The 16,150-nt window shown below is 38.4% G+C and overlaps 1 protein-coding gene across 1 annotated transcript in view; it reads right to left on the reverse strand.

Moving 5' to 3' along the window:
• Window positions 1-16,150, reverse strand: part of CDH13 (cadherin 13) — a gene marked incomplete at both ends in the record, with an annotated part of 413,730 nt that overhangs the window by 36,489 nt on the left and 361,091 nt on the right. The window contains 2 exons of the mRNA XM_079541296.1: window positions 148-401; window positions 1,556-1,738. Coding sequence (XP_079397422.1) covers window positions 148-401; window positions 1,556-1,738 — 437 coding nt within the window. The remainder of the gene's footprint in view (window positions 1-147; window positions 402-1,555; window positions 1,739-16,150) is intronic.

Consider the following 16,150-nt stretch of genomic DNA (forward strand, 5'->3'; position numbering starts at 1 on the left):
GTATTTCTTCAATGCAAGAAAAAAAACCTCTTCCTCAATTTATTATCTACAGCCCAAACAACTTTAATTTTCTATTAGCAAACAAATTTTTGGTCATTAGAAAAAGATAAGTTTGGATGGATGGCAATTAAAGAGTAGTGCACTCACCTGATAGTCTGATGCTGCAAAGTGTCTGGATCAGTGGCGTTTACTGTTAACACAATGCTGCCAATAGGGATGTTCTCTTGTTTTGTCACTGTCATTGGGTTTGGGTGGAAAACAGGGCCTTCATTCACATCCTCAACAGTGATCTGAACTGTTGCTGTGGAGCTGGGGCCGTAGGCTATGTCTGGAATCAGTGGGTCTTCATTTTCTACTTTTATCAGCAATGTGTGAAATGCTGAAATCTCATAGTCTAAAGGCTGTAAAACAAAGAGAATACTTAACACTCACCACTCATACCCACTCCTGGAAGCTTTCAGGAGACAAAATTAACCAGAAAAGGACAAAAGCATGTACTGCATCTGATATCTGGTCAAGAGTTTAGCATCAGACATGCCAATAATTATAAAGTGCCTCTTTATATATCAACAGTGAAAAGCAAAAAATTCATCATGCCTACAGGGTAACACACACAGGTTGCTCCTTAAATTTTCCTAATTCCTTTCTTCACATTCACAGAGTAGAGTTCATAGTGTGAGTTCATAGGAGTTTGGCTGTTATTTTTAAACAGCTCCATTTGAGTTTTACTACTGGGGAGCTGACCAGTCACGCTTGGTGAACGATTTAGATGTTTCTCTATTTAAAATTGTATACATTTTTTTTTGTACCTCAAACATATAATTCCCATATATACATGATTATTTATGATGCAGCACACATTAATTGAACAGAACATCTTAATAGCTATGTATGATAAACACCATCAGACCACTTTCTCAACTCCTACCTTGAAGCCAAAAGCACCGCCATGGAAAAAAGTTCAATTACTTTCAAGTATTGAAAATGTCTCTTCTGAAGTCACACAAAGGAAACTCTGGTACAGGCAGCAACCAGAACTTCTTCTTTTCAATTATTTTTTAAAGCGTTTAAAATAGGATTGTCTTCATACAAATAATAATTTTTTTTTTTTTCATAATACTTCAGAAATGTGGGACCAGAGGGAACCCTCCAATTCAGCCTGAAGCCATGTCCTTTACTTCCCTGGCATCTGCAGCACACGTGCTTTACCAGAACAAAACTTGACACTTGAATTCTGATTGTACCCTCTGTCCCAAAAAAACTGCATTGTAAACTCTTATTATTAATGAATTGTGATGGTTACCACAAAAGTAGCTGCTATTTCAGCACATGGACAGTATAGTTAGGACAGTATAGCAACAGGCAGGTTGTTATCACTAAAGAAGCAAGGTAACTGTAACAAAAAGGCAGTTATACATATTGGCTGAAGGAAATAAGGGCTGATGGCTAACTGCATTTTTGAGAAACTCATCCTTGCCGCACCTTCTCCCATGCAGTAAATCCAGGGGTTGAAACTTAACAGTAATAATGCAGTACAGCAGCAAATTATCCTTACTTTGACAACAGAGAGCATTCCCTCATTAGTCTGGGGATTGGTATGGATTTCAAAACTCTGCCCTGGATTTCCGTTAATAATAGTGTAGACAGCTCTCCATGCTCCAGTTGCTGGGTCATCTCGGTCACCAACAGTTAAGTTTACTATTACACCTGTGACTCCTTCCTTTACTGTGGCCTGAAACTACAAAGATAAAAAAAAACAGAGGAAATTGTTAATATTTTCAATTATAGACCACACCTACACGTAGTACACAAGCCAGCATTAATTATTTACCACAACATGAGAAAAATGTTGACTGAAAGTGAGTATTATAGGCTCTATATAATACACTATCACCCATGAAATGTAAGGTAGCACATTACTGCTCTGCATTCAATGGATCACAGATAAACAGCAGTGCAACAGGAATCAGATGTAGGGAGATTCTGGCCATAAAAAGACTTCCACTCATATTGCTGGAAAAGAGAATCCTGAAAACAGATGCAGTGTTGCATAGGTGCAGGTAACTACCAGAAGGGGAACTCCACTCAAAACTAACTGGAAGAGGTAGCTGTCTGAATAACTCATTCTTGACCCCTAATATAATCTTGTCTTGCATTTCAGATGATTTTTTTTATAAAGTTCCTCATCATTATTTTTTTCACTGTACTATTATCAATACATAAAACATTTGTCACCAAAAGTGCTCCAATACCACTTTGGAGCTGGGGAGTGTTGCTCTAAAATTTATAGTTGGATCTCCTGTATTACTCTGTCTGAATAACTCTAAGGCGATGTTTCTCCTTTCAGTAGAAGAGTTTTTTATGACCTTGTGTAGTTTGTTGCACTACCAACAACCAAGCCCTATGCAATTCTCTCTAATTTGCTTTCCAGTCAAACAGCGTGTAACATCATTGTTATTTAAGCAGCAAAAACATTAAGTGAACCATCTGAAAAGCTTGCAAGGGTCAGAGTTAATAACACTCCTCACCTTTCAACTACTTTCAGCTGACATGCTAAAAGGGCTGTATGCAACAGAGATAAGATAATACCTGCTATACAGCTGGATAAACTGGACTGATAACATACCTAATCCTCAGAAGTGCTGAACATCAGCAATACCATTATAGATCGTAAGGAAATCTTAGCATTTCTGGGGATTAAACCTTCAAAAGTCCAAAATTACAAACTTTAATGACAGGAACAGGTTTTGCCATCCCTGCTCATTGTCAGTGACAATGTTCGATATGTCACTCAAGAGCAAAAATCACCAAAATGACTTCATTACATCTGTCTTATAGACCACATCAAGTCAGAACACTACAGATTCTGTGAGAATGCAGAACCTAAAAGATGGCATTTTATTAATATGTGGGCTTCAAAATCTGGAAAATAGTAGGTGAAATGTATTTCCTCATAGTAAAACAGAGGAGACAACGATGTATTTTACTGTGTTCGGTTATCTATTTTTGGTTTCTTCCAACAAATTTGACTTATATTGCCAACCCTTTTTTCAACATAATGATGTAATTTGAGTGCATGTATTCAATTCAAGCTTTCCAGCCTCAATTTTGATGTTACAAAAGGATGACATTAATGACTGGCCATTTCTATCTTCTTTGGTGCATTTAACAAAGAATTGAAAGACTCTTTTGATTTTGATAGTTAATATGTAACAGGTTGTGATTGAGGTTTGTTTTGGAGAGATCATTAAGTTCATTTGCAGTTTAATTAACTTTAAATGATAATATAACAAAACAATATTTTCACTTGCTTTGAAGTGAATCAAAAGAAATCTCTATTAAGAACCTTGGAAATAACAGCTGAATGATTACCAAGATTGGTAAAGATTGGTAAGCTCAGCAAAAACGCTGTCACTGGAAAGCACATTTGGATATATTTAACTCTAATTGAAAATAAATGATTGGTCTGATCTTTCTGTATTATTTCCTTTTGTCTCAGCTTGAGCACGTGTTAAACAAGACACCAGTCAGAATTTTTCCAAATGCCTGTCCATTACCAAGCAATTCCTATTTCACTATGTAAAATGGTGATTAGATTTCAAGGGTGTTAATCCTCAAGAATCTTAGATCCAACAGGGCAGCCACTCCTAAGTCTTTCTGACCCTCTAGTCCTGTCCTTAGTACACTAGTCTGATACGGTGCAGTGTTCAGTACTCTCTGGATCACGATGAGAATAGTTAGACATGTTTGGGTTAAATAATTTTAAATCTGCCTGTTTTATTTAGATGCATAATTGAGAAGGCAGAGAGAGACCTTTTTTTTTATGTGTTTACCCTACCAGCGCAAGACTATGATGGAAAATGTTTCCACAATGTGCCACCTAACTCAAAAAATACCTAATGTCATTTTAAGGGTGTCTAACTCAAAGATATCTCAGCTGATATTGGCTCTCTTCTGCACTCACTCTTTTTTTCCAGGAAGAGCTCTCAGTAGCTTTAGTTGCGGTGCATTAGCAATTCAGAAAGGACACACAGAGTTGCTGGGGGCATAAAACTGCAGAGATTCTGACAACTGCATATCAAGGAACTGACAATATCTATAGGCAGAGGCTGTGCCAAGATGGGTAATTCCAAGTATAGTGGTATGATCAGCCCTAACGTCCTCTGCATTTTTGAAATGACCATATACAAACACAAGGGGTATTTGAAGCTGTCTGGAATTTAGACTAAAATTTGTTTAAGATGGATGAAAAAGGAGAATGATCAAATCACAGAAGTTATCACATGAGTCTATAGAAGGCAAAAACTGTAATAAATCACAGATTGTGATTCCAAAAGCTAAATATCTGCTGTGAAACAGAAAGACACAGAAAAATAAAGGATATATTATCTTCAAGGTGAACTCCTTTGCCTGTTCAGACACCTTTTTATAAGAAAAAAATCTGGTTCCTGATACCTCAGAAAAATCTGCTGTATTTATATGAGCTCCCTTTCAAAAACAAAAGCCAAGAAGGAAAACTTAATGAAAAGACAAAAATAGGAATCAGATTTGCAGATAGGGAAAAGATAACTACAGGTTCATCATATTTCAAAATAAAAGCTTTGTATTCCTGGTGCTTAACTTGGAAAGGCTGATCCAGTGCTCTAAAATAAAACCCCATAGCGGCTAATACAAATAACTGGATCAAGAATTAATTGATTTTACTCTTTTTAAATATCCGCACATCCCCTAAGCACCACTATAAATTAAGAATAAAGTAGATGAGTTCAGAACTTTATTTAAACTGCTATAATCTGGACCCCCATTAATAATTTAGAAGGCCTTGAGACAGAGATGCACTTGGCTGGAAGGAGCTACGTTCACTTACTACAACTATTTGAATATGCAAGGTTTCCTTGCTCTGTAGATGATATGCCATATTGTCATTTATTGTATTTGTTGAAAATACAGCTGGGAAATTCTGGTCATTGTATTATACTTGGAGGTTTATAAACAATTGCTTTTCTGAAGTCAAAACAAAAAATAAGACAGACAACAGACCAATAGCAATTTAGAAACAATGAGCGATTAAGGGTAGGCAGAAATGGCCTGTGGTTTACCCCGAGTCATTAGATTTGGGTAAACAAACAAGACTTAACAGGTTGCTGAGATACATACAAAAAAATCAAGGGATAGATGTGGATGAAGAGTGTGAGAGTGCTTGTGAGGAAGCACAGAGATTCTTTTGAGAATTAGCTACGCTTGCTGTCACAGAGAAGCTCAGGGAAGTGGACACCAACTATTGGACATTCTTGTGAGGGAGCACAAAGACAGTATTATGCAGGGTCCTGAGAGTGAAAACAAGCAGCATACATTTCTTACAACAGGAGAGTCAGTAAAGGGATGACAAGGTTTACAACACCTGTGTTAGGGTGTAGCTCATTTAACTGTACCCAGGAGAGTCTGCAGGAAACCTCAGTTCAGCAGTTAGCCTGATGGCTTAATATCAATATGTTTCCTGGTAGAGCCAGGATATGACCTAACATTGAGTCAAATCCATCTCCACACTGAGCAGAGTTCCATCATGGAGGAGATACATGGAAAGATCATTTTGTAAAGTGTCACTGCCTGAGAAACTAGATACTAACCCTACTTCAGCCTCAAATAAAAGTGGAAACGCCTGTATGAAAATTGGATTTTTATCCAATAGCCTTATTTAAAGTTTTTAGATAGTAAGTAAGGTTTTCTTCACTACTTTCTCAGAGCACAGAACAAGAAATGCACTTAATAGCATCAGTACCACCTGAATGTCTGCTGTCAAGCAATGAGATGAGATGTGGGTATAACCTTAATGCCTTTATGAAGTTACTGAAAAACTTCTGCCTCAAAGTGGGGTCTGATATAACCTAAATCAAAGAGCTGCCACAAGCAGAAACACAACGTGAGAGAAACGTGTCTGGGATTGGTGATCACTACCCCATGGCTCATTAGGATTTTACACGCTGTGATTCCCAGTCAAGAACAACCAAATTAAAACTGCACGTCAGATTGCATTAATCAGGGCAACGTTCTAGTTGAAGGTATTCTGAGTTATTAGCATGTGCTTGTTTCCCCATCTATAAATTACAAAAGATGAGAAATAATGGGATATGTTAATTCACACAGCTTTATTAGAAACTCCCCAAGGAAGTTATATTATTGTATTTGTCCTTCTCCACTAAAGTCCACATCTTTTGCAAACATTTTTCTATCTACTTCCTTGAAAATACAAAATACAAAATACAAAAAAAAAAAAAAAAGTATAAAGTATACAATCTTTTGCAATCTGTCTCTACTTAAGACATGTGCCTTTCATTTTGCACACTATCACTTCAGCACGCTATCACCTGAATGGCAGATATACATTTCTTAAGAAAACAACATACGAGGGCTGTTCAAAATTAATCACAGAATCACAGAATTGTAGGGGTTGGAAGGGACCTCCAGAGATCATCAAGTCCAACCCCCCCTGCCAAAGCAGGTTCCCTACAGCAGGTCACACAGGTAGGCATCCAGGCAGGTCTTGAACATCTCCAGAGAAGGAGACTCCACCACCTCCCTGGGCAAATGCCCAGGGAGCCTCCTATTTTTATTATATTAGCCCAGAAGCAGATGTTGGTGGTATGGCAGTAGAGGCTGAACTCAGTATTTAGTATTCCACCAGTATTCCTTTCCATTTTGTTGCTGCATGACAGATGGCAGCAGAGGGGCAGTATGATGGAAGGGCATCTGACATGAAAGTGTAGATCAAGCAAAGCTAACTGAATTCTCCCATGTGGAAAAAATTGCACCCACTGCCATTCCCTAACATTTGAGCACACAACAAAGTGATACTGGTGATTCTTCAGTCACCTTTTCATTTCAATACAATGCCCAAATGTGCTGCTCTAGCACCGGGGTCTGAGGCAGGCCATAAGGAAGACCCAACCAACTCACCTTATGCTGAACTCTCTGTATGAACAAGTGTATTTTTAATTTTGTCATCAGGGCAAATTGTAACGAGGTGTTACATTCTCCCTGATCTACACATTTTGAAGGTATTTTCTTTCTTTTTAGGCTCTGCACTGCCTCTACTACATGGGCTCAAATAGTTGCTATACCTCACTGCAGGGATAACAGTATTAATGTAATGGATTAAATTGATGCAATCTGTACGCGCAGCAATGTATGAAACACTTTGGAAGCCATTTAGGAGAAAGACACCATGTAAATATAAAGCACTGCCATAGTATGACAAGAACTGGTGTTGTAAACTAGATGCAAAACACAAATTAAAGGTATGAGTCACCTGAACAGTCTTTAGTAATTGTCAGCATCTTACTGTGGTAACACTGGCATTTGGGCACTATATTATTTTTTAAAGTGTTTCAGCTTAATCTTTTTTTTTTTTTTTTTTTTTTTTTGAGGCACATAATATTCTTCAAACTCCCTTGTGAAATTACAGAAAGAATTCAACTGTAGCTTAGAAAAAAAAATATATATATCTTTCTGAATATATAAAATTGACCATAATCATTTTGGATACATTTTCCCTTTTTACTTTTCAATGAATTTCACAGGGTATGCAATGTAAACACCATGTGATCGTTCAAGGCACCACACCAGTTATGTTACAAAATAAAAGTACTGCTCAATAATGAAAGACCAAACGAGCATTTTTGTCCATGATAAGCTGCAGCCTGTAAAAACAGCAACAAATCCAGAAGATTAATTAGCTAAACGGAAGGCCAAAGATTAAATTCTTCTCTCTGTAATGTGGCTACAGTTTCTGCAGGCTATATGAATTTGTGCCTTTTTACTGAAAAAGCACTGCTTATATTGTACGCATCAATGATGAAAGAAAGGCAAAGGGGTTTCAGCATGACTTTAACTTGTTTTGTTACTTGTCAGTCTGCTTGGAAAAGTACTGCTAAGAAGTCCAAGTAATGCAGCAAACAAACAAAGAAACAGACATTATTAATCAGGCTGTTTCTTCATGCTCTGGGTCCTTCAAATTTTCCACTGTAATGAACCAGCATATCTCTAGGACGTGTCTGGATCTCTTCAAGAATTCCTTAGGTATCAGCATTCATGACTGAAAAGGGCAGGGACAGAATGCAGAAATGGAGCAAAAAGGATGGATGAATAACATGCTGGGTGCAGCATGAGTTGTCTGTTAATTTGCTGAAGAGGTAATGAAAAGAGTCCTTTTATCCCTCAGCATAAATCTTAGAAAACTTTGAAAGATATACAGAATAAGATCCTGGAAGTATTCACAATTGAATTTCAAGAATTTTTCTTTCTGCTTCTTTCCCCACTGCAGTGCTCAAACGCTTTTCAAAGTTGATGTTGTATTCCTGTCCCCTCATTAATTTGCTCAAAGAAGACGAAAAGGCAATTCAGGAACTGTTCATAAGTGATAGCAAAGTCTACTTGGAAATAGCCGCTTATTTGGAATAGTTTTGAAGACCTTTGCTTACAGAAGGCTTTGATTAGTTCTCAGCCCTGTTCATGAAGATGGAGTGAAGGCAAGAAGAAAATTCTAACATGTATTAATCATGTGTTGAATGCCTGCCTCTAAGCCTGTTACCTACAGGATATTCATCACAGTTGTCTGTACCAGATTCGGAAGGAAGTCTAACACACTGTTGATTTTTTTTTTCAGCATGCATAAAGCATTTGTTTTTTCATTTTTTTCCACCTATAAATGCAACATGCATTCAATTATTTATAGAATAATTAAAATATCCATAGATGCAATGAACAGTTCTGGAATGATGGTCACCATTATAGTAAAACTTTCTCTATTCTGGTGGACAGAGGAGACAGTGAAAGGCCAGTATGTTTACTACACTTCGCATCCTTTTGAAAAAAACTCAAAGAAATAGCAATGTTCTTTTCTTTTCAAAAAGCTTCCCATACCCCCTGCCAAGTAGAACAAGCCTTATGTTTCAAACAACAGCATTGGAGAAAATGATGATCTGATTGAACATGAAAGAGCAGACTACACCCGTTACAGCACCAGCATCCCTGGTCCTCCCTGGGGACCAGGGAGGTATCTGCTTCTCACATTTGAGAGCACTTGTGATGTATTCAGCCAACCCAGCTAAGTATTATTTCCTCCTCATTGCTCTTCCCATCAACAGCAGTATAAAGTCTGTCGTCTTCTTAAAATCCTAGACATCTTTTTTAGAACAGAACAAACACAGCTGCATTTTTCTTTCACTTTCTTCCACCACATTTCAGAAGCAGAGGAGTTCTACAAGCATTCTACAACAATCCACACAGTTCTCACTTAGGCCAATGGCAGTCATGAGGGAAGAGAAGGAGGCCTATTGAATGCTCCTCTTTCATTTCTAGCAGAATTTTTCCTACCCCAAACAAATTTTCTGATGCTGAAGATTGACATATATGGATGAGCTTTGTTATGGTATCTTACTAATGGAAAAAGCATGGAAACTGCTTGCTCCTGCTAGAAGGAAGTTATGCAAACTCTCCTTGCCACTAAGACTGCTTCATGTGACACAGGTGGGGAGCATTTGTTTCATGGGTCAGTAAGCAACAAAACTCTCCTACTGTTTCCCAGACTAAGTCATGGTTTTGGGAGTTTGTTGAGATGTGGAATGAGTTCAGAAAATATATCCTCATTAAGAGCAGGACAAAAGAATTCACTCTGAACATCAAAGCTGTAGGCAATTGGGAAGAAGAGATCAAAGGAGAAACTACTGCAGTGGCTTTGGTCTCCTCCTAGACTACAATGCAGCCTATATACTTATGGGCAGACAACCTGTTCAGTTCTTGTGAGACACGTAGCCTGTTTTAAGTGAAGTCTGTAATGCTGTTAGCTGCTCTAATTTGGTCACATACATTATGAGTAGCCGTGACTCAGCATCAATCTTGAAAACTTGAATTTGGTGACAATTTTCTGAAAAAGCACCAACTCCAGATTTAAAGAACCTAAGTGGTACACATACTATTACATAATTTAGCAATCAGCACCAATGGCTATTTGTTCTTTGTTTAAAATTATGGTAAAGATTGCCTCTCAATTGTTATAAGAAAGTAAATAATAAGTTAGTCTATGAAGTTCACATAGAGATAACAACTTCATACTGAATGTCACCATGGTTTGGTTATTTCAACAACAGGTTTAACACTGAGGTTAAATGAGACTTGATTATTGAATAGTAAGTCCCAATTTAAAACTATTTCCAAATTAGATTGCACTGTTCAAGTCACAGCTTAACACAGGGCTTTTTAAATCCTTTGTACACCTTTCAGAATGCTGTGGGGAAAAAAATCTGCTTTGGTACCTCTATACTGCAAATCTTAACCCTGTTCTGAACAGGTTAGGAAGCCACCATGTCTTTGCAGAGAGAGGAAATTACAATGTAAATGAGATTCTCTCAATGGCAGACTCTTTGGGCTGTTGGATAAAAAGAGGCACATGCATCTAATCAGATACCTTTGTTTTGTGTCCTGGGAAGACACTGTAGCTTTTTTCTAGAGAAGATATTCATTGCGTCAGCTTACAGCTGATCACAGCCCAAGCTGCCAACAGCAGATGCTTTGACAGCAATTATGCTTCTTCACGTGGTCTTTGGTGAGCAGTGGCTAAACGCACCGTTTGAGGCATCGAAAGCAACTGGTATCTCTAGAATATTTTAGCAGTGAATTTCATCAATTCCCCAAACTTCTGGCATTTTAGGTTGTGCCAACCGATGGGGATGAGATGCCCTACATTTACAAGCCCCTCCAGCTGCGAGCCAACTGAAGTTAGCCCAGTCTGAAAATTCTTTTTTGGAAACAGATAAGAACTGCAAGGTTTCCCACTGTGCCAGAGGAGGCAGGAGGTACAGATGGAAGTTTACAGGCAGTTTTATCTGTAGTGATACAAAATTTGTCTGAATTTTAAAAATGAAATCTCTAGCCAGCGTTTTCTGTGGAAAAGTAGGTGGGGAAGGGAGAATTTAGTCCTACGTTCCATTTTTCAATCCATCTGAGCACAAGTGTTCTATGCCTGCCAACAAAGTGATGAATGAAACCTACCACATGTAGCTTTGCCTACTAGTTCTATGTGACTTTCTTACAAATTATCTACCCTACAATCCCGTTCACACAGTATTCACTGAATATCGGTATTACTGCTAGATCAAAAAGGTATGTTGCAAGGAGAATAATTTAGAGATCTGAGACATAGGTGAACTATCATAATTAATGGTCTCTCTCCTATTCTATTTTTTCCTGCCATAGCATAAAAATCTTAATTGTATCTTGAACATCTAGTAAACCACGGTGCTCTTGTTAACCTGACAAAGTACTGGGGTCTCCAGCCCCATTAGAACAGAAAAATTCCTTTCCCAAGGTCAAGAAGAGAGAATAACAGTAATAAATGTAACCTATTGGACTAATGACTGTGGAGTGATCTGAGCCTCCCCATACAGCACTGTGATGTGAGCTTTCAAAAGGCAGCCTGAGAGGAGTTCACTTGCAGCTGGGGTGGCCCGCTTTGAAAACGCATGAGATTTAAGTGTATATTGAGACCCACAGTGCTGAAGAGTGATTGAAGCATAGAGCAGTTTGGCATTGTGCGGATGAGGAAAAGGTCAGGAAGAAAGCAAAGACATGCTAAATGAATTCATTGCTTTAAGGTTACCCATGGTCTGCATCTCCCACTGCCCAGCTCTTTTTGCCAATATTCATTTCATCTTTTCTTAAAAGAAAAGTATTTGTAAAGGAAAGTGAAATGTTACTTTTGTAAGCTCCCATTGTGTACTTATTTCCTGTCTACAATGTCACAGAGGGAACATTCTGAGTTCTTTCATTTCCTCACCTGCTATTTATGTATTTCTAACAACGAATTCTCTGTACGCATAACCTTCTTTAAGGCAAACACCTTTTCAGCTTCAGCTGGATATGTTTTGCTGTAAATAAATAACCACCTTTTTTTTTTTAATTAATAAGAAAAAGGAAGAATTTTTATATAACTTGATATGAATTCTCTCTAATCTGCTTGAGCAATGTAAATGACTGCAAGCTTGATGACAGTGCTCTTTGCTTTATACGTCTGGGCACCAAGAATTAAAAGGAAGGTCAAGATGGGCCAAGGCACTCTATATGCTTTAAATAGAAAGCTGTGCACAGTGAAGCCCATACACAATGAATCAAACCTATTAGAACTACCTTGTATGAGCTGCAGAGGTTACCTGAACATAACAGCAAGTGCAGCCTGTTCTAGTAGGACGGTACATCATGATTATTGTGCCTGTGAAGAGCATCACTGCAAAATGTTAGTGGAAGGTAAGGATCTGTGCCTAGCACAGATACTCCACAGTTAGCATGACCATAAGAGAACGCCATGTATTCACACAGCAAGTAATCACTAAACCTCGCTCTTGCTGGGATATCCAGAAATTACACGATTTCTTCATCCCAGACACCACTAGCACTGAGGGATTATCAAAAATCCCTGAGAAACAGCATAAGATCTCCAATTCCAGGCAGACAACTTTTCTAATGGAAATGAATTTATTCCCAGGAAATACAGGAAACACCAGTAAGAGAAATAAACATTTAGTCTTATTATTAGTTTACATCAAAAAGGCTTTTCCACAGGGCTGAACACTCGTTAAATAAGGACATAGAATCATAGAATGGCCTGGGTTGAAAAGGAGCACAATGCTCATCCAGTTCCAACCCCCTGCTATGTGCAGGGTTGCCAACCAGCAGACCAGGCTGCCCAGAGCCACATCCAGCCTGGCCTTGAATGCCTCCAGGGATGGGGCATCCACAGCCTCCTTGGGCAGCCTGTTCCAGTGCCTCACCACCCTCTGGGTGACATGGGTGAACATGTATGAAGAAAATTAGTTTATTAGTATCTCTGCTAACACTCTCATGACTGCTTCCCCTTCTTCTGTGCCAAATATCTACATAATATGCTAATACATCCGTATCAAAATTTCCACTCTTCTCAAAGAGAGCAAGCAAGTATGCCAGCAATTAACTGGATCCTAACGCCAATTTATAGATACAGATTTTTCAAATGAGCTTGCCAATTCCGGAGAAAATGATTTTAAGGGACAATAAATATCACTTAATTTCTATCCACAGCTGTATGATATACTGTAAGCAGCCACTCTTTCTCTCCTTGGAAGTGAGGAAATGCTGCGTTAGCAGGTAGCTTGAAATATATACTATTTCTTGCTTCTGAGTAAGCTCATAATTAGAGCTGAAACATGAGGAATGATTTCAATGGAGCTGTAAACTCCAATAGGAGGAAAAATCTATTTGAGGTTAGAACAAAATCTTTTTTAATCTGGCTAATGCTACTTTTGTGCTGATGCTGATCATTATATTTATTACTAAACTGTGCAGCATTCCAAAGCGTTGACACCTGACTTCACTTAGTAGAAAAGCAATCACTTTCAGATATTCATCTTTGTGATTAATATGTAGATACCTAATTTTTAGTGAATTAAACCATGTTGTATCAATTTGATGGTCTTTAGGATTTATAATCAAGCACTGATGACATCTGATTAATACCAGCACAGGCTTCCTGAACCTTGCAGCATTCTCGTTACTTTGGAGCTCAGATCACGGCAGGCTGATTACCCCCCTGATTATCCTGAGTAACTGGGGTCAGAGGTTAGCTAGCACCACAGAACACATTTAATTCAATCAATTTAGTTAGTGAAGCAGTTAGAAAATAAAAATCATTCCAATTGCTGTACCACTGCATTAGAAAATTTGCCCAGGATTCCTGTTCTTCAACTGATGAGGTTTTTTGCTTAATTTCTAATTTAATATTCTTCTGGATTTGCAACTTCAATTACTTGTGATATTTTTATTCATAAAGTCAAGGATGTTGAGCTTTGAGAGGGGAAGAAAAACCAGGGGAGAAAGAGCTGCCTGTATTAACTGGTATAATAAACATTCTCACATACACATACACACTTTCACAGCTCAGTTGCATTTTTCCTAGGTACAAATTCTAGAGGTGGCACAGAACTTCTCTTGGTTCTCTCCATTTGTCCCTACCTTCACTGCCAGATTTTACTCTTTTTTTGCCTGTAGTAGATTTTCAATACTGTTTAGCCAAATCCCACTTTGTTTGTCTTTCAGGCAAAGAGGCTTTGATTACATGTGGTATGACACAGTCCTGTGTTTAGGCAATGCAGCCCCTTCATGTGTGCTTTGATAGCATCTGGGGGAGCTCATTAAAGATACCAGGGCTGTACTTCTGTTGCCTGAAGCCGCAAATAGTGTGTCTGGGATAACTACCAAAGAGATCCCCTTCCTACTCCCTGAAAGTCTCAAGGTACTTCTAACACGAATACAAATGCCCAGCAGTTTGATTTGATTCCTATTAGTTTTACATCCCATACAACAATCCTGAGTCTGCTGATCACTGATATTTATTCTGAGTCCTGAGGCTGCTGCCATAGTCACCGTCTCTGCCTTCTCACCCAGAGATGGGTTGGTTAGCACAATCTCAGTGGGCTAATGAAGATGGAGAGCTTCCAGCACACTTCCAGATGTATCGGAGCATATCATTTTCTCCATCACCCTTTCAATGAAGACAAAGGGCCGTAGTTACACAAAGTCTGCCATGATATTTAAACTTCTTTTTGCTGTGAATAGGGTTTGAAGAATTCCAGTGGGGTCATATGAGGTAAATGCTAACTGCAGCCTAGATAACAAAGCAATACAGTAACCACGTGGCTTGCTAATATGCTATTGCCATTACTAGCAATAGGCTACAAGTCTTGAGTTTGCAAGGCTTCGGGATAGAAGTTTGTTAAGCCTGCTCTGTCCTTGAACTCCTGAAACTGTTTCATCTGGTTTTCCTGTAAGGGTAACAAGTTATTTTTCCCTCTTGTTCATCTTTGCATAGCACCACCAGTTTCAAGACTATCATATAATAATGTAGTTTAGAGAAACACAGGTTTTGAACAATAAAAGAGTCCGTAAGAAGTGGTGACACAGGATGCAGTGAAGTGAAACCATGGGATAACAAGGCATGAAGCATGGAGACCCACAGGCTATAAACTACTCATCAATTTCAGCTACAGAAGTGCAAACCTGAAGCTGGACAAAATGGGTTGTAGGGGAAACAAAGAAAATGTATCTAACAAACATAAAGGCATCATATACCCATGACTCTGCAAGTAATATGGAGCTTCAGATCAACAAAGAAAGAACAACATGTTAGTTAAAAACATGTTAGCCAATATGAGGAAGAATGGAGGAAGAAGAAATCATCAACATGAGCATTGCACTTCTTCCGATTCAAGAAGTAGGCAACCTATCCTCGCACCGATACCACGAATATTGAACAGAAACCAGCAGCTTTAACATCTAGAGGAACCAGGAAAGGATGGGAAGGAATAGTGGTAGAAACTAAGAAACAAGTGTGCAACAATTTTATAACTGTATTACTATAATTATGGACCTTTTTTGTGCATTTTCCTGTAGTTATACGATCTGGATTGATAATGATTCCTGGAACAGCACTGGCTTGGATTGGTTTTCAATGAATTGTTGGCTTTATAGATAAAATGGGATTTCCCTTTGCTCATCAACAAGATCTTGAGTGTAACAATACAATACTATAGTCAGCTGTATTTCTTTACAAATGTAAGCAACTTTACTGAGTAGAATCTTGTAATAAAGGAAACAAAGTCTTAAACCTCCATTTTCCCTGCAAGCAGCAGAAAGTTGCAGTTTAATCTTCTGCTTGCCCATAGAGAGGATCCATTTTCTGTATGTTCCTTTGGGGTTCTTTGGAATGAAAAATGTTATATGCTTATAAACAGTTTCCTAATGAAACCTGCTCCAAACTAACTCTGCAACTGATGAATCTCCTTCCAAGCCCCTCTGCACATTTGCCTGTGACAGAAAGTCTGACTCAGCTGTCAGACTCCCCTAGCTTAAAAGAAATTCAGAACAGGATCTGCAGGATAATTGCAGGTCAGAAGTCAGGTGTATTAGCAGAAAGATGTGGAGAAGGATCACAGAGTGCCTAGCTATGACATAGAGCTCCTAGCCTGTGATTACACATTCTCTTTTGTGTAAGAAATGATGTAGTATCAAGGGACATTGTTTAGTGGGCAACATTGGTGGTAGGTGGACAATTGGACAATAGAATCTT

The sequence above is a fragment of the Tetrao urogallus genome, assembly GCF_951394365.1.
Source record: "Tetrao urogallus genome assembly, chromosome: 12".
Taxonomy (NCBI): Eukaryota; Metazoa; Chordata; class Aves; order Galliformes; family Phasianidae; genus Tetrao; species Tetrao urogallus.